Source organism: Globicephala melas, chromosome 1 (genome assembly GCF_963455315.2).
Source record: "Globicephala melas chromosome 1, mGloMel1.2, whole genome shotgun sequence".
Taxonomy (NCBI): domain Eukaryota; kingdom Metazoa; phylum Chordata; class Mammalia; order Artiodactyla; family Delphinidae; genus Globicephala; species Globicephala melas.
The window spans coordinates 80,036,701-80,060,204 of NC_083314.1; the positions used below are offsets into that span (position 1 = coordinate 80,036,701).

The window sequence follows — 23,504 nt, forward strand, 5'->3', positions numbered from 1 at the left end:
GACTTTAAAAATAACTCTTTAATCATATTCACATAAGGGGAATAAAGGGCAGCACCAGGCTGTCTGGGGAAGGAAGCAAGGTGTTCTCCCTTTGTCCCAATGTCAGCCTGGCACAGTTCTGAGATCACACACACAAGTAGGGCTGGGTTTGGAAGGAGAATAAGGGAGAGGACTGAAGAGACAAAGGCAAGAAGGGAGAGGCAAGGGCTTGCAGTAGTCTCAGTCGGTGGACTCCAACACAGATTCACTCAGCGCAAGGTCCCAGTAGTGCTCAGCCCCATGCTTTTTGAAATGCTCCCGAGCCATGTTCTCTGTAGGGCACTGTTTGAACTTCATCTCCCCAAAGCTCCGGTCTTTGGCTGTACCCTGGGAAAGAGACAAAATTTTTAATAAAAACACTGCAATTTCTAATTTAAATCAGATATAATATTCCTTTATAAAACTTAATAACACCTGTGTAGCAATATGCCTACCTGAACATAATTTTATGGTAAAAACAATTCTAGGGACTTCCCTGGTGGTCCCGTGGGTAAGACTCCATGCTCCCAATGCAGGGGGCCCGCGTTCGATCCCTGGTCAGGGAACTAGATCCCGCATGCATGCTGCAACTAAGAAGCCCACATGCCACAACTAAAGATCCCGCATGCCTCAAATAAAAGATCCTGAGTGCTGCAACTAAGAACTGGTGCAGCCTAAATAAATAAATATTAAACAAACAAAACAAACAATTCTAACCTCCACCCCCGTGGATATTTGCTGAGTTTTCATGACTTTATATGGGTTTGTTTTTTTGACTGAATGGAAGATGAGGAGTTCTGTGCTCTGGTGCCTGGATGGAAGAGTAAGTCAGGAAGGACTACGGAGGGTGAGATGGGATGAACTTGCCTCCCACCAGGCCTCCAGATTTGGGCATTTAAGGAGAAAGGAGTTAGAGGCTAAAAGGACTCTTTTCATAAGACTTAGTGAGACCATGTATATAAGCAGGAGGTTTTGGGGCCCAGTGACGAAGAACAATCCAGGGGTTCGGGGGAGAGAGGAATGGGAGCCAAGGGGGATAACCTGCAGACAACTACAATAGAAAGATTCAGTACTTAGTGGAACTGCATTCTCATCAAAGGGACTAGCTGCAATGGCAGTCACAAAGTGCTAGAGGCTTTCAGGGATCAGATTCCAAAAAGGAGGCTAAAGCACAACTTGGCTTATTTCTGAACCTGAGAAATAATTCCTGAGGACTCTCAGAGATAAATGGAACAGAATTTTAAAGAGGTGAAGGGGCTGGGGGATATTAAATATGCATATGGGGACTTATGAGACACAGAAACAGTTATTATGGTTATTATTACCTACTTAGTATGCATAAATTGGAGGAATCTGGGGTAAGACAGAAGGATACATGAAAAACAGTAGCAATTACCTACAGAGTGGTCTTAAAAAATGAGTGAATTGGAAGGGACTATTTCAGTAAGTGATCTTCTGTGTTGTCAGAATTTATTTTAATGAGCATTCACTACTTTGGTAGTAAAGTACTACTTTTTTTGTTTTCGGGCCATGCCGTATGGCATGTGGGATCTTAGTTCCCCGACCAGGGATCGAACTCACGCCCCCTGCAGGAGAAGTGCGGAGTCTTACCGCTGGACTGCCAGGGAAGTCCCAAAGTACTACTTCTATAATAAAGAACTAGTTACTAAATATGAGCACATTTAAAAAATAGAAGATACACACACGCATGCAACCTAGAAGAATAAAATGAAAACATTAAATCAACACAAAGGTAGAAAATATTTACAATGTATAAAATGTATTTTGGAGTGGGAATAAAAGGATTACTGCAGTACATCAGGATAAGAATATAGTTACTGAGGAAAGAAACTTTTAATGCTTCCTGGAGAAATAGGATGATATTTTACACTTCACAAAGGGTGAATGATCCTTAGTTCACAACTTGGCCTGAACAAGCATATTCACTCATTCATTCATTCTTCAGAATAGTGTGGCTCACTAAGAAAATTTGAGGGATGAAAGAATTGTATAACCATAAAAAAATTCCATTTTAAGAGTGATTTAGTCACATTTCGCAAAGCATCATTACATAATAATCAAATTAGGTTCTCAAAATAAAACTGACAATAGGGAGAAAATAATATCCACATTTTATAGACAAAGCAACAGTTTTTGACATTAAGTGTCTTGCCCAGTTACACAGCTAGTAAGTGATACTGCCTAGACTCCCAACTTTGTATTAAGTCTAGTACTTCTTTCACTATATCCAAAGAAAAATTCTACAATTCATTTCCCTCTTTCCAAGTCTCATATCCATGACTGTGAAATAAATAAATCGAGAATTTGTATTCTTGCCACCAGTTTCCATACTTTTCCCCAGATGGCATAAAGTATATACCCATCAATTTACTAAAATATAATCAGGAAGGATTTGCTGCCAAATACTTAACAATGAATTCCAAAAAGAAATACAAATTACTTAAGGGATTAGTCATTATTTAGTTTTACCATTATATTGCTCCATTTGCGTAATATAAACAATCAGGAATTAGCTAAAGTCCTGCTTCAGTGTTTAATCACCTACCTCCCAGACTAGTACACATTTGTTGGTTTTCTTCACAGCTTCCTCATCAGATTCCTCATCATCTGGAAAAGACAATTAGCTAAATCTTGCTCTAGACTTAGATCAGACATCAAGATTTAGGTCCTAAACAAACAGTATTCAAGCCTACCCAAATTCTTTTAAATATCATCACCTTTTCTCATGTACTGGGATCAAATGTCTTCTGTTACTCTTTATTTCCCCCCAATTAGACTGAAATCTCCAAACAGGTAGGGACATTAATTAATTCAACAAACATGTAATGAGGACCAATTACATGTCAAGAGCTGTGACAGGTACTGGGAATAAGGAGATAAATAAAATAACAATAAAAACTTGTCCTAAGCACTTCAGATGCCAAAATGATAAGAGTCCATTCTCAAGGAGTTTTTAGTCTAATGAAGGAGGACAGATATAATGAATGAAAATATCTTAGGAACACTTGCGAAACAAAATAAAATATAGATCAATTATAGTAAAAAGTGTAGTTTAAGTATAAAAATAGGGAAGAAAGAAAAGTATAGAAGGGCCAAAGTTAAGAAAAGTAAGGTTCTCTGCATATGTTAAATGCTAACTCAGGTCTTCAAAGAAGGGAAGAATGAATATTGATGGAAGAAGATGGCCTGAAGGATGTCAAATAAATATACAAGATAAACTTGGGCAAAAGAATAAAAGTTTATTTTCTTGAATGAAGCAGAGAGCTTTTTTTGATCTGAAAAATATTTTTTGCTCTCAATCCTTTAAAAAACTTTTTGTCAAAAAGTTATATAATATAGACAATGCACATATGAATGCGCAGCTTGCTGAAATTTCACAAACTAAATACACTCATGTAGCCAGTATCCAGAGTCTGGGCTAACAGGGAAACCAGCTAGTAGAAAGGCCTTAAAGGACAGGCAGGAGAATAACTAATACTCATGCATATGATCATATAATAAATACTGTATGAATGTCTAGCATGCTTAAAGTCCAAATGGGTCTTTCTAAAATTCTTAAACATTATCTGGTATTTGCAAGAGTGTCAGAGAGAGGGAACAGATGAATGGACAGAGTACCATCCCACCTCCCACTTAATCCCCTCTAACCCCCATTCACCATCTCCCTTTGTGTTAGATGTCTGTTCATCCCACTTTATCCGATGCAGCATAAGACGCTTAAATTTCTTCTGGGCCTTGGGGCCTAGAAACAGAGAAGGAGAATTTTGCCAGAGTTGTGGAAGACGATGGGGTAGAAAGAATGTTTGTGTGCATTCAACGCTCAGACATTAATGTGGTAGCTGAAGCAATCCCAGGAACCACATCTTAGGTCCTTCTACTCCAATAAACACAGAAACAGAGGCCCAAGATATTAAACCCAGGTATGGCTCTAAAATACTATCTTTTTCTCCTTTCTTCCCACCATGTTAATCACTTCAAGGCCTACGGTTGCCTCAATTTTTTCAGACTCACCCCCTTCCACTACTACCACGTTGACATCCTTGTGCAGTACCACCACCCCTGTCAGGTACAGCTGCCCAGCATTGGCCTCAATCTTGAACTTCTTGGCTGGGTTGCTCAAATTTCGAACTCTGGAGAGGGAAAGTTTAGTTATGGCTTTCATTTTAGCATCAGCAGTTGCCTGAATGGAATGGCAAATAAAAATGGATCCAAAATAGTTTTCTCTCTAAAAACAAAGGCATTTGGAGTAAGCAAATATACTAATGCTTAAAGGTAGAATTGATGAATCCAGAAGTATTTCTACTGTCTTAAACTTCTTCAAAGTCTAGCACTGTACACTTTACAACAAATAGCAGGTAATCAAAATTTACTCTAAGAATGAAGAAGAGATATTTACCATCATCCAAAAATATTTATATGCTAGTTGTTCTTGACAGTATAAAGACCAACAAATTCTTTGCCCTCTAGGTGCTTATAATATAAAGTAGTCACAATGCTATGCCTGAAAAATTTCTTGAAGAATATACGAAAAACTGTCAGTGGCAATTACCCACAGTGAGTGGTCCTAAGGGATCAGAGAATAGGAAGGGGACTTTTTCAGTAAATGTCCTTCTGTATTGTTAGAATGTTTTTTATCTTAGTAAGCATTCACTACTTTTATAATAATGTGCCGTTTTTATAATAAAGAACTAAACAGGAGCACGTCTAAACAGAAGATACACATGTACTTGACATAAAAGAATAAAATGAAAACATTAAATCAACAGAAAAGGTAGAAAATATTTACAACATGGAAAGTCCAGGGCTTCCCTAGTGATGCAGTGGTTAAGAATCCACCTGCCAATGGGGGACACAGGTTCAAGCCCTGGTCTGGGAAGATCCCACATGTCACGGAGCAACTAAGCCCGTGCGCCACAATTACTGAGCCTGAGTGCCTAGATCCTGTGCTCCACAACAAGAGAAGCCACAACAAGAAGACTGCTCACTGCAATGAAGAGTAGCCCCCACTCGCCGCAACTAGAGAAAGCCCGTGCAGCGACGAAGACCCAATGCAGCCAAAAATAAAAACAAATAAATAAATCAAAAATAAATAAATAAATAAATAAAGTCCACTTTGGAGTGGGAATAAAAGGATTACTGCAATACATTAGGACAAGGATATAGTTAACTGAGGAAAAAGACTTTTAATGCTTCCTAAAAAAATAATATTTTATGCTTCATAAAGTATGAATGATCCCTAGTTCACATCTTGGCCTGAATAAGCATATTCGTTCATTCATTCTTCAGAACTAGTATTAGTTCACTAAGACCTCAGAGACAGAAGACTAAGTTTTTAACCCTCACCAATGAAAAAGATCTACTAGCTCTTGATTTACACTAGGGTCGTTAAAAGAGAGTAGAGCTGCTATTAGGTATGCTTTACACCAGTGATTCTGCCTCGATCACCTGGAAAATGTTTTGGTATTTCTAAGGAAAAGGCTGGCCCAGTTTGGACACCTACCTATAAACAGATATGTGTACCCCCTGTGAAATGTCTTCTTTAAGCTTTTTAATTTTCTTGACCTTTCTCTGTTCTGCTGTAAGTTTTCGGGCAGCGTTGGCCTCTTCATGCGCTCTGTCGTGACAGGAAGGACATCCACAAGTGAGAAAGGCATTGAAGATCAGAGGCAGGGCTGAGGGAAAGAGAGAGCAACGGAGAACTCTCCCCTCCCTCCAAATATGGATCCCCCAGAAGAGTCTGGGAAAGGTACTTGCCCTGGGTTTCCACCCAATCCCATGGCACTTACTTCTGTCTTTTTGCCATCTGAGCTCTGACATGGGCTTCTACCTTCGTGGGGTCTTGAACAGCTTCTGTTCCTAATACTCGCATCAAATTTGAAATTCTTACTGCAGTGAAGAGATGATAGAAATCAATCTCGTAAGTCATTACTCCAGCTGGGATAACCTGTCAATCTCTTCTCTACTAATTCATATCATTCACCTATTTCAAATCTCTGCTCAAAACTCACCTCCTCCAAACACTCTTACCTTGAAAGCCCATCCAATTAATTCAGCATTTGAGGGAGGTCACATAATTAATCTAAATAACTGCTATGCATTTATTCACATTGTTTGAAAATTTACGAAAGACAAGGAACTTAATTTCTTTGGCATTTTTTTTTTCCTTTTTTTTCTTTTTTTTTTTTTTGCGGTACTCGGGCCTCTCACTGTTGTGGCCTCTCCCGTCGCGGAGCACAGGCTCCGGACGCGCAGGCCCAGCAGCCATGGCTCACGGGCCTAGCCGCTCCGCAGCATGTGGGATCTTCCCGGACCAGGGCACGAACCCGTGTCCCCTGCATCGGCAGGCGGACTCTCAACCACTGCGCCACCAGGGAAGCCCTTTGGCATTTTTCACTCTCATCATAGCATTTAGTGAAAGATCCTATACATAACAGTGCTCACTCAAAATATTACTGATAATGGAAACTACAGGAGTGAGGTTTTTTAAACTGCATTTTCATTTTTCAAACATTTAAGAATTATGTACATAGCAACTCTATGCAAATACTCCAACTACTATCTTCATGAATTTCAAGCCTATTATTCTTCCAGGAGTATAGGAATGTTTTATGGTCAATATTGGTTTAAAAAAAAAAAAAAGCCTTAAATGACATCTACAATGACTATGTTGACCTGTCTTAATAAGCAAAGACAACAGAAAATTTAGGAAAGGAAAAACCAATGAATGATTCTGAGAAACAAAAAGCACCCAAATATAGAGAGATGCTAAAGTTCCTCTAGAATGACAGAGATAAACTCGTCACCCTTTCTTCCCTGCCTCTAAGATACGTACCTTTGGGTTCTGGAGGAGGCATCAGGCCTAGCCTGACTTTCTCTTGTAGCTCCTTCTGTGCTTCCCTCCTTGTTTGCCTTCGAAGTTTCTTCTGTTCCTTCTTGGTCAGATATACCCCCAGAGTAACTGGTGTGTCATTGTCGACTGTCAGGCAGAGAAATGAATGTACCAAAGCAATAAGCATATTAGAGGGATACAGGTGAATATCAATCACATTAAAAGAAACTTTACAGCAACATGGATTGACCTAGAGATTGTCATAATGAGTGAAATAAGTCAGATAGAGAAAGACAAATATATGATATCACTTATATGTGGAATCTGAAAAAAGGGTATAAATGAACTTATCTACAAAACAGAAACAGAGTTACGGATGTAGAAAACAGACTTATGGTTACCAGGGGGTAAGCGGGAAGGGATAAATTGGAAGACTGGGATTGACATATACACACTACTAATATGAACCTACTGTATAGCACAGGGAACTCTACTCAATACTCTGTAATGGCCTATATGGGAAAAGAATCTAAACAATAGTGGATATCTGTATATGTGTAGCTGATTAACTTTGCTGTATGCCTGAAACTAACACAACATTGTAAATCAACTATACTCCAATTAAGATTAAAAAAAAGAAAAAGAAAGGACCTCTAGTTTGCTTTTAGTTAATTTTAGGTTGTGATAATGGTATTATAGTTATGTCTTTAAAAAGCATTCTTTTTTTTTTTAATTTATTTTTGGCTGCCTTGGGTCTTCATTGCTGCTCGCAGGCTTTCTTTAGTTGCGGCGAGTGGGGGCTACTCTTTGTTGCAGTGTGAGGGCCTCTCATTGCAGTGGCTTCTCTTGTTGCGGAGCACGGGCTCTAGGCACATGGGCTTCAGTAGTTGTGGCTCGCAGGCTCTAGAGCGCAGGCTCAGTAGTTGTGGTGCACGGGCTTAGTTGCTCTGCGGCATGTGGGATCTTCCCAGACAAGGGCTCGAACCCATGTCCCCTGCATTGGCAGGCGGATTCTTAACCACTGCCCCACCAGGGAAGCCCCTCAAAAGCATTCTTATCTTTCATGAGTAATGTTCTAACTTGTTTTTCTTTAAGCAGTTGAACCCTTTTATAAACTGAAATGTGACAAATATAGAAAACAAAATTAGAGCTGCTCCGGCTGCTCTGTGTGAGGATTTGGAGTAGGTGGGGGGTATCCAGAATCCCATTTGGATCCTACTTATTGAACCTCAACGTGCCTATGGAATACAATTTGAAAACCACTGGCCAACATTAGGAAATTTACAATTTAAGAGTCATAGGGATTGGGAAAAATCTTCTGAGCTCCCAAAGCAGATTTACTCAATTTGTTAAAACAAACAAAATCCCCCACTTTCTTCTAATGATTCATGCTGATGACAGCTAAGTACATTCTGATTAAGTATAATTCAATGATTATTATTCTTTTATTATCACAGGGTCTCAATCTATTTTTATGAACTTATTAGAGATACTGGCAAGCAAATTTACTGAGTAAATTTACTGAGTAAAAACTAACCTCCTCTATTCATCTCAAATTTGATGAAAATGTTAAAATCTTCTGTGATTGCTTAAGAGGGAATATCAGTATTATCTCTACATATGAGGAAATTCTGTATTATAAGTGATTTACCCAAGGGATTCAGCTAGTTCACAGCCACAACTAAAACCCATCTCTTCTGACTGAGCCAACAGACTTTCACTACAAAAATGATAAAGAGAAAGGCTGAAGAAAAAGAAGATTGAAGAGGGCCAGGAGTTTAATGGTGGTGTACTAGAGTTGGGAGTCAACACTATGGCAAAAGCCCAATTTGTAATATACATCAGTGAGGCCATCTATAGATTAGACCTCAATGCTCTACAGCTGCACTGTCCAACACTGTAACCACTAACTACATGTACTATTTAAATTTAAATTAAAATTGAATAAAATTAAAAATTCAGTCTCTCAGCTGTATTAATGCAACTTGGTTTTCAAGTTCTCAATAGTCATGTGTGCACAGCAGCTATAGTATAGACAGCCCAGACAGAGAACATGCCCATTATCACATAAATTTCTATTGGCTAATACTTCTCTAGAGCTTTGATTGAGTAATCTCTACATTACCAGGAGGGTTGAGCTGGGCTGGATGTTCAACAAGATTCGTGATTCCAAAATAATCTTCTCTCTTAGGATTTTCCTCTGTACTAAAATTGGAGGAAGAAGGGAAAACAGGATATGTGGGTAGAGATGATTCCAAGAGAGAGGGAATCTCAGAAACACAATGAAAAAATCCACCCCCCCATAATGCATTTTAGAACTTTTTACAGTATTTGCATGTCTATAATATGTAATATATTACTTATAATTTTCAAGATGACAAAATGGTCCCACTAAGGTTGGATGCACGCTCTACACCAGTCATTGTCAACCTTTTTTTGCTACCCTAACACCCCTGATGGACACATATTCTCTCATTAGTAACAATAATTCGCTGGGACAGAGGCTGACAAAGGAAGCATAAGGAAAGGCTGAGACAGTCTCCTAAAGCCATGTATCAGAATAATGGAGCAGATATGATTGAAGCTTGCCAAATGTTTCTTATACGCTTTATTTATCATTCTCTCCCCCATCAACTAAGAATCCTTGCTCTATTCTAGGACTGGATCTTTAAGAAATGTAAACACCTATTATAAGTAGCAAAAGAAGATAATTAAGAAAACAAATATGGTAAAAACAAATAACAATGTATAACAAAGCAAGCAGAAATTTTACAGATTTGTATAGATTATTTAGACTATATGTGCCCAATCCTCCTACATTAACCGAAAAAACTAAAACAACCCATACAACATATTCTTTACAAATATATGAGCTTGTATACGGTTATCTATCTTCCTTGGATTTAAATTTTTTACTTAATGCACAAGTACCATCTTTCCCATTAAAACTCTAGCCTTATGAAAAGGTATTAACCAACAAACTCACAGGTCAAAGCCATTGGGGATGATATAAGAGTCCCACCACTCAATTTCAGGGACATCACCTTCCTTCAACTCCTTCTTAGGAGCAATGAGGGCCAGCCTAGTTGAAGTATGAATGCCTGTTTTTCGAGCTGCCTGTGAGATCTCTGCCTGCAGCTTCTCCAGTTGAGCCTAAAGACAAGACAAGAAGATAAACTGAAGTCAAAGAAAACAGGGAAGTAGTAGAATCCCAAACTTTAAAACACTCCCTTGTTGAACTCTTTACATCTAATGCAACAAATTCATACTTTCTGAAAGCTTAGAAAAAGGAGCTGTTCTGCTTTACTTTATCCTTTACTTGGTTGATTTACATACATTTCACTCTCATCACTAGCCCTTTACCCCACAGTGCCTGCCTGCAGCAAATATGCAGAAATGGAATTTTATGAAAAACCTCATTCTGAGAGGATGAAAACAAGAAGGTAAAAGTCATCAAATATACAGTCAATCAAACTATCCAAGTGTGTGGACTGTCTGCAGTAAATTTTAACACCAGGCTAGCTTTCATTAGTTGCCCTGAGGGTTCTCAACAGTTTCCCTCCACTGACCGTTTATGTGGAGAATTTTCAAATTCAATTTTATTTCTACCTAAGTAGAATGTAAGTAACTGAGAAGACAAATCAGCTAAAAATCAAGTATTCCAGGAAAAAATATAGTATTTTAAAAATTACTCATTGCTTTACTACTTGTTTATCTAATTGCCAAAAACATAGAGAACTGAGTTGATGGTTATTTCAGGACTATATTCAATTTCCTTTGTCACCTTCCTAACTTCTTCAAAATTCTAGATTATATTCTAAGCCAGATACCTTAGTCCGTAATCGCTGGGCAATCTTTTCAAATTTGCCCTTGTCGTGGAATTTAAAAGTGCGTCTCTGGCGCTGGGAAGGGGCAATTGAGACTCGGGGGTCAAAAAAGGTATTAGACTCCATGTCTTCTGATGGCTTTTCTTTTAGCTGTTGCTTGAATTGTTCCCTCTTCACAGCCCGAATATTGGCCTTCAGAGTAGGCATACGGTGTGTTAGCTCAATTTCCTTGCCGGTTGCATCTACAGTTCGACCTTGTTCATCAAGAATCAGTGGTGTAGGTTTAGTTTGATCTTTTAACTCCACCTTCCTGAAAAATAGCCCACAAAGGAATAAATCCCATTTGGAACAATAAGTCAAGCAAAAAAAAAAACAAGCAGAAAATAAAAAACAGGGCTTCCCTGGTGGCGCAGTGATTAAGAATCCGCCTGCCAATGCAGGGGACACAGGTTCAATCCCTGGTCCAGGAAGATCCCACATGCTGCGGAGCAACTAAGCCCATGCGCCACGACTACTGAGCCTGTGCTCTAGAGTCTGTGAGCCCCAACTGCTGAGCCCGCGTGCCTATGCTCAACAAGAAAAGCCACCACAATGAGAAGCCCGCACAGTGCCATGAAGAGTAGCCCCCGCACAGCAACGAAGACCCAACACACAGCCCAAAAGAAATAAAATTAAAAAAAAAAAAAAAAAAGGAAAAATCAAAACCCAACAAAGACAACTAGGTTACAAAATTCTAAGGAACATAAACCCATCAGTGAATAATAACATCTTGACTGAAACTATCAAACTGGACAGTTGAGTATAGAGTACAATCAGATGAAATGAACTTATAAATTACAATGGTAAGAAATTGGAATCATATTTTCCTTTACTCCTTAATTCTTGAGTCAGACAGGGGATGGCAAACCAATTAAGGTGTTAAAAATGAAGTCTATCACCTTTACCCAGTTGTAGAGAACTCTCAGATCTGGTCTCACTCCATGTGGTTTAATGGATATAGTTCTGACCTAGGATCCAGGAAACCTGGCTCTATTCCTAGCTCCAATATTAGAGGAATAATCTTAACTTCAGTTCTACCAATTGTAAAAAGAAGATAAATTAAACTCTGCAACAAGGTGACCAAGAGAATAAATTCAATTGGTATTTATTAAGTATATGTAAGAAATATGAAACTGTCTAAGAAATTATTTAAGTTCCTTGCAAGAAGAGGATCAATAACATTCAAAGGTATTTATTGCTTCTCAAGCTTCAGAAACGAGTTCCATGAAACAGATACTCACGGGGGAGCAATGCCCATAGCATGGAGATTGGCCAGGCCCACCATGTTAGCATTGCCGATGAGCCCTGGCTTCAGTGCCAGCTGGGCTTGGATGCGGGCTTGTAGTTCAGCTGCTTTCCTTGCCTTCTCAATGGCATCATTCATGAAAGTGGCGGCCTGGGAGGGCTGAATAGTGTTGCCAATTGGAAGTCGCTCTGGTTGGGAGGAAGAAGGAGTCTTTGGCTGTGAGACAGAGAAAAAGAAATCAGAATCAGAAAAATTAGACAGGCAGGCAGATCTCCCCCGACCGCCCCCCGCCAACCCGCCACAGAGTGGTAGACTGTGGCAAATTGGGGGTGGAACATGCAGTCATCTTCTGGACTCTCATTTGAGTGGGTGGCAAGAAATTCTGTGCTAAAGATTCTTATTTTCAGAGAAATCTGGTTACAATACCTGAGGCGTAGGGGGGCTAATGAAACTTAGTTGTTTTTTCCTTTCCTCGATTTGCCGTGTTGCTGCCTCCATCATCTGTTTGATCTGCTCTCAGTGGGGGAAAAAGTTGAAAAACTGTTAACATCTTTTTATTTCTCTCATACAGGTTCCTAAACTCAAAGGGCTTTCAGGTTTAGAGAACAAAAAATTTTTGAATGACCCCATCATATTCTGCTTGTACCATAGGCTAGAAAATGTAATAAAGATAAGCGTACACAGCTGAGCACTGGAATTTTTCAACCTATCTTCCCAAGGCAGGATTGGCATGTTAAGTATTGATAGTAACATAGCTTGCTAATTAAGACTCTGGAGTCAGGGAAACCTGAGTTTGAATCTTAACTCTGCCATTTAATGCTTGTGTGACCTTGAACACGGTATTTAATTTCTAAACCTCCAAGTGTCTAAAAGGGGTAAAAATGGTACCTACCTTACAGGGCAACTGTGAACATTTAGAAAATGCATGCAAAACTGACAGAACCCATAAACATTATTACACTTTAAAAAAAAATCACCTATTTGTCCCTGAGTTCCTAGTTTGGGTAACGGGAGCCAACAATGTGAAGACTTACTTCCTAATCTCTGTAAATACTTTCCTCTGCCCTAAAGAAGTTCAGAATAATAAGCTTTGAGGACATGATCAAATAACTCTTCTTGAATTTTCCAGGAGTCCTGTGTCAAGGCGCTTCAAGATATTTAAAAAAAATTATTTTAAACATTTTTTTGAATAGGTGGTATATTTACATAGTTTAAAATGCAAAAAAGTACAAAAGGGTATACTGTGAATTCTTCCACCCCATTTTCTATAAAAAAACATCACCATCAGTTTCTTTCCTTTCAGAAATATCATATATAATATGCAAATCCGTCCATCCACCCACCCATCCATATATATGTATATATTCTATTTCTCCTGTAACAAATTTTAAGTGGTACAAGAAATATTTACTACTTACATAGTATCAAAATTTTTTGTTTTTGTTTTTGTTTTGTTTGTTTGTTTTTTGTTTTTTGGTGGTACGTGGGCCTCTCACTGTTGTGGCCTCTCCCTTTGCAGAGCACAGGCTCTGGACGCGCAGGCTCAGCGGCCATGGCTCACGGGCCCAGCCGCTCCACGGCATGTGAGATCTTCCCGGACCGGGGCACGAACCCGTGTCCCCTGCATTGGCAGGTGGACTCTCAACCAATGCGCCACCAGGGAAGCCCCCAAATTTTTTAACAGTGCCCATTTTAAATACACAGATAATTCCTATTAAAAACATACAAAGTGAACTCAAAATTATTTAAGTGGATTATATCTTTTCTGTGTTATAGTATTTGGAAATACTTCTCTGCCATCATGTTAAGTTCTAATCATTTCAATAATTTTCTTACTGACACAGTGAGGTAGATATTTGGGCAAATGATGTACGTAACACACCTTCCTTGCCACATAATAGGTGCTCAGTAAATGCTATTTCAAAAGCCTTCAACTGGAATACTCCTGGTTAAACCAAGAAATGATGAAACATAAAGCAGGACATAAAATTTTTCCAATGCTAACAATTAATTCAAATTAAGGCCACGATAAATCTGGACCCATCCATCTCTTACTTCTTCAACTCTCAAAACCACCGCTTCCAGTTCTTAATTACTAACCTGGAGCTTAGTCAGCATGCCAGGACTCTCTGAGGGAGGCCCAGGGATTACTTCTGGCTCCTCTTCCACCTCCTCAAAACGGGGTATCCGTCGCTTTTTTACTCCTGATGATTCCTTGGAGATCTCAGAGTCATCACCAAACACTTCCTAAGGGAACCCAAGATGAAAGAAGAGTTGTATCCCTGCCCATGGGAGAAGGGAAGAATAATCCTAGTCCTTATCAGCATTTTGTGGCTTTTCCCAGAGTCTTCTAGACCCTCCACCAAATGGACCATCTCACCCATCTCAACTTCATTATTCTCCTACTCCAGTCAAACAAATTTCATCCCATGTGCTTATAAATGTTCCCATCCCAAGGTCTTTGCACATCTTACTGCCCACATTTGTAATGATCTCCCTCAACTTTTCCCCCAGTCCAAATCCTGCCTAAAACTCACCTCCTCCAGGAAGTTTTTCTCATTAATAATCTCAACCCACTCTGATCAAACTGTTGTTTCACATCCTTTTAGCGCTTAAGAGCTTGGTTCATACTAAGTAAAATTACACTGCTGATATTCTGTTTGCCAAGTGTTAAGTCTTTCAATGTTAGTACGTACTTTCTCCCAACTAGTGTCTAAGCTCTTCCAGGACAGGGGCTTTCTCTCTTTTTCAGTATTCCCCAATAACACTTTGTTCTCATCAAACAATGGGAACTCAAATATGTTGACTAATTTGCAAGGTGAACTTAACAGGACCAAGAGTGGCCAACTGGAAGGGACAATGGGAAAAAGCAAATGTACACACCGGTGGTAGGCTTTGGGTGACATCCCCTCTTCACTAGGAGGGCTCGTGTTTTGCAAGGACATATCCTCGGCCAGGGGCGAGCGCTTCCTGGAACTCCTACAGTTCAAGAAAAAGGACTCTCCCATAATATATTGTGTGGGGTGGGGACTGAATGGACCAAAATGGGACCCGAATCCCAAGGCTATCTAGATACCTCCTTCAAGAAACCATTTTTATTAATCCCACCCAATGTAGTCACTTTATTCACAGCAGGCCCTCAGCACTTATACAGTAGCACGCCCTATCAAAACATAAATCTTCACTCTACAGATCTGTGTATACTATGCATCAAGCATTCTCCCTTAAATGTAACAAAATTCAACAAAGTCTGAAACTCTATAGTCAACCCTAAAATTTACATGAAACTGCTACTCAGATTTCATAATTTGTGACTGTATTTTGTTGTGCCCTCCCATCCCCCAACCCTTAAACTGCAAATTCCTTTAAGGCAAGGACTATCTTTCATTCCTCTGATAACCCTACAAAACCCTAAACACAAAAAGCACACAAATCTCTATTTCTCTTGGTTCCACAGCCTGGCCAGGGACCAAGCAGACACTGCTTATTCACTCTTGTGCCTCAGGAAAAGCAAAAGGATAGCCAGGATATCAAAAGCACTTTGGAAGGTTTTTGATGGGAGTCACAGAAAAGATTTTTTTTTTAAGAGACAGACAGAGAAAAGAGATAGATCAGCTACTTGACACTGCTAATATTGAAAGAGGCCATGACCAATCAGCAACTATAGGATAAAAAGAGAAGGAGGTAAGGGAGGTAATGATGGTCCCTTTAAGTATTCCACTCATGGGGCCAGAGGACTGGCAATATGCTATGTGGAAAACAGTAGGCTCTCAAGACACACAGTAAAAAATCAATTGCTGTTAGGTGTCCCATCTAGAAGTCCATTGCAGAGTAATATCTCTAAAGGACCAACAATGAGGTCTATGGCTCAGGTAGCAGTGAAGTCACACTGTGAAGCAATCTATTAGGCCTCAAGTAAATCAAAGCATAAAATCTTAGAGCAATCAATTTATTGAAAAAAAAGAAAAAGAGAGAGACTTAGGGAAACATGAGAACCAAAACTCCTAACTGTATATGAAAAAGGACAAAGCTACCTACTGTTTCCTTGGAACGTTTCAACCCATGAACTTAGGTAGTTCATCACCATAAGATGGTGATAATACATGTTCACCCCCTCTACTCCAATGTCTAAGTACCTCTCTTAAATATTAGGTATTCTAATAGTGGATATTAAAGTGTGAGCCAGGTAAGCTCAGCAACTTTGTTACCATTCAAAACACTCCAAGCTCGTCAGATAGTTAACTGTAACCTACCTTTAGCTCTCGTTTTCTGCTCCTGTCACTGCTGGACTTGGAATGCCTAGAGCTTCGGCCTTCCTCCACAGCCTCAAACAGTTTGTCCACAAATCGGAGAGTAGAATCATCAAGAAAAGGTTTCAGGTGGTCTGGCAAGAAAAAAAGAGGTGGTAAGGTTGAAAACGTAAAAGTACTTAGTCCAATACTAGGCATACAATAGATGCCAACACTGGAATTTTATCCCTAAGAGGGAGAGAAATGCTTTCTTAAGTTCTTTGTAGGATTCTCATACATTCTCTTACACTGAATGACCTTGCCCCACGAGATAAAAATAGTTATAACTTTTTGGCATAGGAAGTAGCATAGCCAGAGTAACCTGTTTAGGCTGAGCATCAAAGTTTAAGATGAATAACCACTCTAACTTTTCCCAAACAGCAGTTGGAGGAGACTACCTTAACAAAATCTGCCTTCCTCAACATTTTTCATGTATTTTATAGAGACTTCTAAATGTTTAGATGTCGATCTGAATCTGAATATACCCATCTGACTTTAGTATATTTCCTAAGTAAATATAATTTAGGTAACTCAGTGCAGTGGTCAAAGGAAATCAGTCTGAGATTCAAAATATGTCACAAATAGTATAAAAAATAAAAAATAAGAGAAAAAGCAATATTAATTATTTAGGCTATTTCCATTATAATGCAAGAGAAACTGGCCTGACCTTTTTTTAGACACTCCCAACAGAGAGAATTTTGGGGAAGTTCAAAGCAGTATTTGGGGTCATCCTACATGTTAAGCCAGAAGTTTCAGAAAGGTACATACCAGCTGCCTTCTTCTTGTCCATGCCCTTCCCCACACAGTTCAGTGCTGCTGTGACCACTGTGGGCTCTGAGAAACCCAGCACCCTCTTCACTGTCTTCTCTATCCATGGTTTCAGCTCATCCAGCTCCCTCTTAGACAGTGCCATTCTTCAGGAAAAGGAGGATAGCTCAAAATAGGATTCAATACTGCACCTAAAAAGAAACCAGTAAAGAGTTAAGTTAGAGGACAGGAGAAGATTAAAATAACCCCAGGCAACAGTAAGGATATCAGGAATGCCTTCCCCACCTCTATTCTCAATCCTAGGCAAGTTCTTCTACTTCATTTCAAGCCAAATACTTTCCCTACAACTCATACTTCAAAACAGAAAGGACTACATTCTGTTTGATTTTTAACCCTAACTCAGTAAGTATCAGTGGATCAGTGAAACCTGTGGAATAAACAAGCAAACCTTGGGAATAACCTAGTCTGAGAAATGAGTCCTAGCTTCTTTTTTGATTCTGTCATATTCAACAAGGACTGGCAAGCATATAACATGAAAACAAGACTGAAAAAGCCCACTCAGAGCCCAGCCGTTCTATTCTTCCTACTTCTGGGCAAGAATTCCTTAACCCAGGCCTTCTTTTAAGGGACACAAATGAGAGGGCTTATCCAGGTCAGTCATCCTATATTAAAACTCTTAATCCTTAAGACTGTTCTATCACATTTCTCTGTACTCATATTCATCCCAGTGGGAATTCTGTACCTAGATACTTTTCTCTCATGTTCTACAGGGTCTCTGTCATAACTAATCCCTCAGTTCAGAAAAGATTACCTTCGTTTTGGATGTACTCTCTCTCTTTTCACCTTTATTCTACTTTTTAGCTTAATAGAGAAAACACCATCATAAAAGACTCTACAACAATCTTTAATTTGTTGTTTAATGTAAGTTAGTACAGTTCTTAAATTTTATTCATGTTTACGTTTTTATCCCCTACTTAAATCTCAAAACTCTTCATGAGCATAAAGAAAATTTTTATTTCCCTGATTTTCTCCATATTGCCTAAAAGTCAATAAGCTAGACTGACCTCAATTCCAAGCTAACCTCCTCCCAGCAGTGCCACACATCAGGGTCCAATCTGGGATTCAATCTTTTAAGATGTTTTAAGACATCTTTTCTCCTATAAGGTACAGTCTGATTATCTTCTACATTTCTGGCAGGTTTATCCTCTATAAGAACTGTTGCTAAATAGTGTATTTAATTTTGGTATAACCATATGAAGCAAGTAGATTAAAGTCATGAAACTACGAGTGAAAGATTTTGTGCCTCAGTGACACGTTATATGAATACAGTGGCTCTATTTACCCATCATGAGATAGCAGTAGAGCCTATCAATCTCAACATGTGCATTGCTCAAAAGCATATTCAGACACCACAGAGAATGAAGAGCTCACACCGAGCTCTACCATTTACCAGCCTTCTGACAAGTAATTCCTCTCAGACTGGGTTCACTCATCTTACAAAATGAGGACGACTGCCATTCCTATATGGCACTTAATTCATTCAATAACTATTGATTGCATAACTAATTCTATCAGATGAAATGTGTGCCCAAGCACCATATGAACAAATGTACTCAACTTCAACCCATTCTTCCATAAGATAACGTGCAAACTAAACAGCCAGTGGCCAAAATAAAAGTTCCAAACGGTAACTAGCTTTGTCACGAATCAAATATTCAACAATAACTGCGTGGAGCGGGGCTGGGGTGGGGTGTGGTTATGGTGTGGAAGGAGAGGAAGGCAGAATGATCTCTGAATGAGCTGGGAGCAGGTTCTAATCCTCGGAAGCATTTCCTTACTCGGTGCTCTCCTTTGCTACAAGTCCAATTTCCTCCCTGAAACCCCCATTCTTCTCTTTTTCCTCTTTCCGTCTCTCTGACCCGCCCCCAACCCAGCCTCGTTCTACCCCAACTCCTCATCTCAGAGGTAGTCCCCTCAGCTCGTCCCTTTCCCGCCCCCGCCCTTTTCCTCTCAACAATCTCATTCCAACCCGTTCTCCCACAGAACTTGTTCTTTTCTCAGCTTCCTTTCCACTGAACCTTCCCGCCTCTGTCCTCCCCTTGGATTGAACCCTAGCCCCAGTCACTAGGACGCGAGGATACCCTCTCCGGGCCCGGGGCCACTACTCACCTCACTAACTTCAGCCCCTGAGACGGAGCCCGAACGTTACACCGGAACCGGAAACCTTCTGACCGCCCTATGGCCTGCCGTCGCTACTGCCACTGCCGCCGCCACGCCGCGGTCCCACAGCACGTGACGAGGGAGGGCGGGGCCGCCAATTCGCGCAGCCGTAGTGGGTACTTTCCCGGCGGCGGAGCGCCTGCGTGGCGGCGCTTTAAAGTTTTCCGCTTGCGCGTTACTTGCCTCCTTCGGTTTCCCCAGGTAAATCTGTTAGCTAGGTTATTGCAAAGTTAATGTTCCCTGAAGCATAAATTGGGCTACTTGTAGCATTCCTAGTGTGGAGAATAAGTGCGCTAAGGTCATGGTAGAACTAAAAACGGGGCTTCTGCGTTTGGGCTAAACCTGGACTTTGTGATAGAAAGTAAACCCTGCGAGAGTCGTGATCACTAGCATTAGCCGCCCCCCGCCCCCTCCTTAGCCTTTTTCCCTAACTTCGCAGTGGTGCCAGAGATCACCCAGAAAGAAAACGAGTATAGGAGGACTCTGAAGATAGTAGCCCATCCCTCCCCTTTACTGTTTTTTTCTTCCATTCATTCACGCAACAAATGATTATTGTCTATTACTATATGTCAGGCATCCACTGAGATTCAGTATTACTTAATGATTAAGCAAGAGCACGAGTTTTAAAGCCAGTGTCTGTAGTTGTATTCCAGCTCTCCCACTTTAGCTGCAACATTAGGCAAGTTACTTAAGCCCTCTCTTTCCTCACTTGTAAAAAAAAAATCCACCTCATAGGGTTGCTGTGAAGACCACAAGAGTGACAGTGCTTCTCACAGAGTTCAATACAGCTACTTGACATGTAATAATATATCCAGTTGGCTACATAAATGTATAGTAGACATCCTAAACTTACATGATGAAAACTAAGCTCCTGATTCTAACCACCACCATCCCCAAAAAACCAGCTCCCAACACAGTCTTCCTCATCTCAGTTAATGGCAACCATATTCTTACAGTTGATGACAAATTGAAATTATAATGGAGTAACCACAGTACAGGTATAAAAAATGGAGTTGGGAGGCCATTGAGGATCTGGTCTCAGACACAATTCTGCCCCACCGAGAACTTGAACTTTCTTTGAACTGTACAGAACCCAAGGACACCACTGGTCGTATTCAGAACAACACAGCCACTGCATCCTTATGGTCTCAAGGTCTCCCCTTGTAACCGTGCAACCAATTCGGACCCCAACCAACCCTTATTTAACAAGCACCCTTGGGAATTTCCTGGCTGTCCAGTGATTATGACTTGGTGCTTTCACTGCCAGGGCCTGGGCTCAGAACTAAGATTGTGTAAGCCGTGTGGTGCAGCCAAAAAAAAAAAACCCCAAAACAAGCACCCTTACTTCTTGCCAGCTCCAATTATAATTCTTGATAAAGAACTCACGTAACTAACTATAACCTTGTGGTTTTTGCCTTTATAAGCCTCCCCCATTTTGTAGTCTGGTGGAACACATTTCAAGTGCTTCTTGAACATGTGTCTCCCTCAGTAAGACCCTGTACAAAACTAAACTCACAACTCTCATGTTGTACATTTTTCTTTCAGTTGACAGCTATGCAGGCCAATAATCTCAGTCATCCTCAACCCCTCTGTTTTTCTCCAGCCAATCAGCAAGTTCCATTGGCCCTACTTTCAGAATATATACAGAAACCATCTGCTTCTCACTACCCTACACTACTATCACCTTTATGCTTGGATTATTTTAGTAGTCTTACTGCTTTCTCTTGCTTCCACCTTGCCCTCACTTAGTCTAGTTTCATCACAGTTGCCATCATGATCATGTTAACACATCAGAAATGTTGTATCACTTCCCTGCTCAAAACTATCCACTGGCTTTACATAGCACTCAGAGCAAAATGCCCTACAAGATCTGCCCCACTCCATTATCTCTGTGATCTCACCTACTACTCTTTTCTTCACTCATTCACCTCCAGGATCTTACCCCTTGTTGTTCCTTGAACATGCCAAGCATAATTTCACCTCAAGGCCTTTGCACTTGTTGCTTTCTGCCTGAATTGCTCTTCATCCAGATATGTGCATGGTTTGCTCCCTAAGTCCTTCAGATTTTTATTCAAAATTAACCTCAGAGAAGTCTTCCCCAGCCACCCTATTTAATTCTGAAGTCTGCTTGGCACAGTTAACTATCCCATTTTTTGTTTCCTTTTTCCTTTTTCCATAGTACTTATCACCACTTATGCTACTAGTACTAGGTAATTTTCTTATTATATTTATTGCTTATCATCTGACTCCCTCTGCTAGAATGTCAGCTCCATAAAGGCAGTAATCATTGTTCATTGATATATCTTAAATGCCTACAATACCACCTGGCACAATTAAATATTTGTTGAATTAAAGAACAGATCTGGGGCTTCCCTGGTGGTGCAGTGGTTGAGAGTCTGCCTGCCGATGCAGGGGACATGGGTTCGTGCCCTGGTCTGGGAAGATCCCACGTGCCGTGGAGCGGCTGGGCCCGTGAGCCATGGCCGCTGAGCCTGCGCGTCCGGAGCTTGTGCTCCGGAACGGGAGAGGCCACAACAGTGAGAGGCCCAAGTACAGCAAAAAAAAAAAAAAAAAAAAAAAAAGAACAGATCTTTTTTAGCAGTGGATCTTACAGGCCTCAGAACCTGCTGAAGTCTGGTGTCCTAAAGAATGGAAATTCCTGGGAATTCCCTGGCAGTCCATGGTTAAGACTCCATGCTTCCATTGCATGGGGCGCAGTTTCGATCCCTGGTCCAGGAACTGAGACCAGGGAACTGAGATCCTGCATGCCACAAGATGCGGCCAAAAAAAAAAAAAAAAAAAAAGAATATGGGGGAGATGCTTGGTGACTACATAAATGTCATGTTTCTCATCAAATTTTCACCTTCTAATTTTAGCATTCATTGATGATCTTGCCTGAAACAATAATAAGGTGATTGCAAAAAAAAAAAAAGAATGGAAATTCCTTACAGACAGGAATTGTGTTACATTGTATCTCCAGGACCTAGGATAGTGCCAGGCATAGTAAGGGCTCAATGTTTTTCTCATTTTACCAATAAGCCTGTATTTTTCCCTTTCTTCAAAATGAGGCTTTAAACCTACTTTAAATACCCTTTTAACCAGTGTTTCTGAAAAGCATTGTGTGTGGGTGAAGTATAGTTTGGAAAAAGCATGCCCCCAAATTGACAAAATTTTATAAATGGAAAATTAAAAAAAAAGTATTATTTCCAGATTACAAATGACAGAAATGAAAACCCTAAGATGTTTTCTTAGATAGTAGGTTCACTGGAAAATGCAGTTATTCTCTAGGGAGGTTATTAGAATTTCCCAGGGAGCACCAGATTTTTGTATTTAAAGTCTGGTTTTTAATAAGCTTGAGAAGTATGTACCAAAATCTACCTTCCCTGATGGTGCAGGATGAAACAATGAATAAATCCTGGCTTTGAGTAGCAAACTGAGGGTACTTCTTGCTCAACTAATTCATGCCTCAGTTTCCTCATTGTATCTACAGCACCTAAAACCAATGTCTCACATTAAGTAGTCACTCCAAAAAGTCTGTTGAATGGGTTAATGAGTTCTAACTCTGCAGAGTTGTAAATTTATTTTCAGTGCTTTTAACTGCCAGGATTCAATTCCCCATAGGGATTTTCTTTTTTTTTATAGGAACTGATTTTATTTCCAATATTTGGAATCAGACGGGTTTAAATCTTAGTCTCGCAGTTACTAGCTGTGAGTCTGTGATTCCTTCAGGTAATACATTTTTCTGAGGTTGTTTCCCCAATTATAAAATGAGAATAAGTCTCTACTTTAAAAGAATATTGTGAGGATTAAATGTAACTTATAAAACATATTTAGGGACTTCCCTGGTGGCGCAGTGATTAAGAATCCGCCTACCAATGCAGTGGACACAGGTTCGAGCCCTGGTCTGGGAAGATCCCACATGCCGTGGAGCAACTAAGCCCGTGCGCCACAACTACTAAGCCCGCGCGCCTAGAGCCCGTGCTCCGCAACAAGAGAAGCCACTGCAATGAGAAGCCCGCGCACCGCATCGAAAAGTAGCCCCCGCTCGCCACAACTAGAGAAAGCCCATGTGCAGCAACGAAGACCCAGCGCAGCCAAAAATAAAATAGATTTAAAAAAACAACAGAAAACAAATAAAACATATTTAGTGTGACACTGGCATAAGGATGGACATATAGATCAACAGAATAGATTAGACAGCCCAGAAGTAAACCTCACACATACTGTCAGTTGTTGTTTTGGTTTGG

The 23,504-nt window shown here is 40.2% G+C and overlaps 1 protein-coding gene across 2 annotated transcripts; it reads right to left on the minus strand.

Annotated features, from left to right (window-relative positions):
• On the minus strand, positions 1-23,504 carry PRPF3 (pre-mRNA processing factor 3). Of its 2 annotated transcripts, none has more exons than XM_060299952.2 (16): positions 23,482-23,504; positions 17,038-17,228; positions 16,234-16,364; positions 14,081-14,227; positions 12,407-12,490; positions 11,976-12,196; positions 10,699-11,005; positions 9,855-10,021; positions 8,994-9,073; positions 6,872-7,015; positions 5,826-5,925; positions 5,540-5,653; positions 4,051-4,169; positions 3,698-3,781; positions 2,585-2,646; positions 1-366 (listed from the first exon to the last, which is right to left on the minus strand). In XM_060299952.2, the coding sequence occupies exons 2-16, from the start codon at positions 17,180-17,182 to the stop codon at positions 220-222; spliced, it is 2,052 nt and encodes a 683-aa protein (XP_060155935.1). In that variant the 5' UTR covers positions 17,183-17,228; positions 23,482-23,504; the 3' UTR covers positions 1-219. The 2 variants fall into 2 exon arrangements, with proteins under 2 accessions (XP_060155935.1, XP_030702333.1); XM_030846473.3 differs by lacking the exon at positions 23,482-23,504 and adding an exon at positions 19,207-19,419.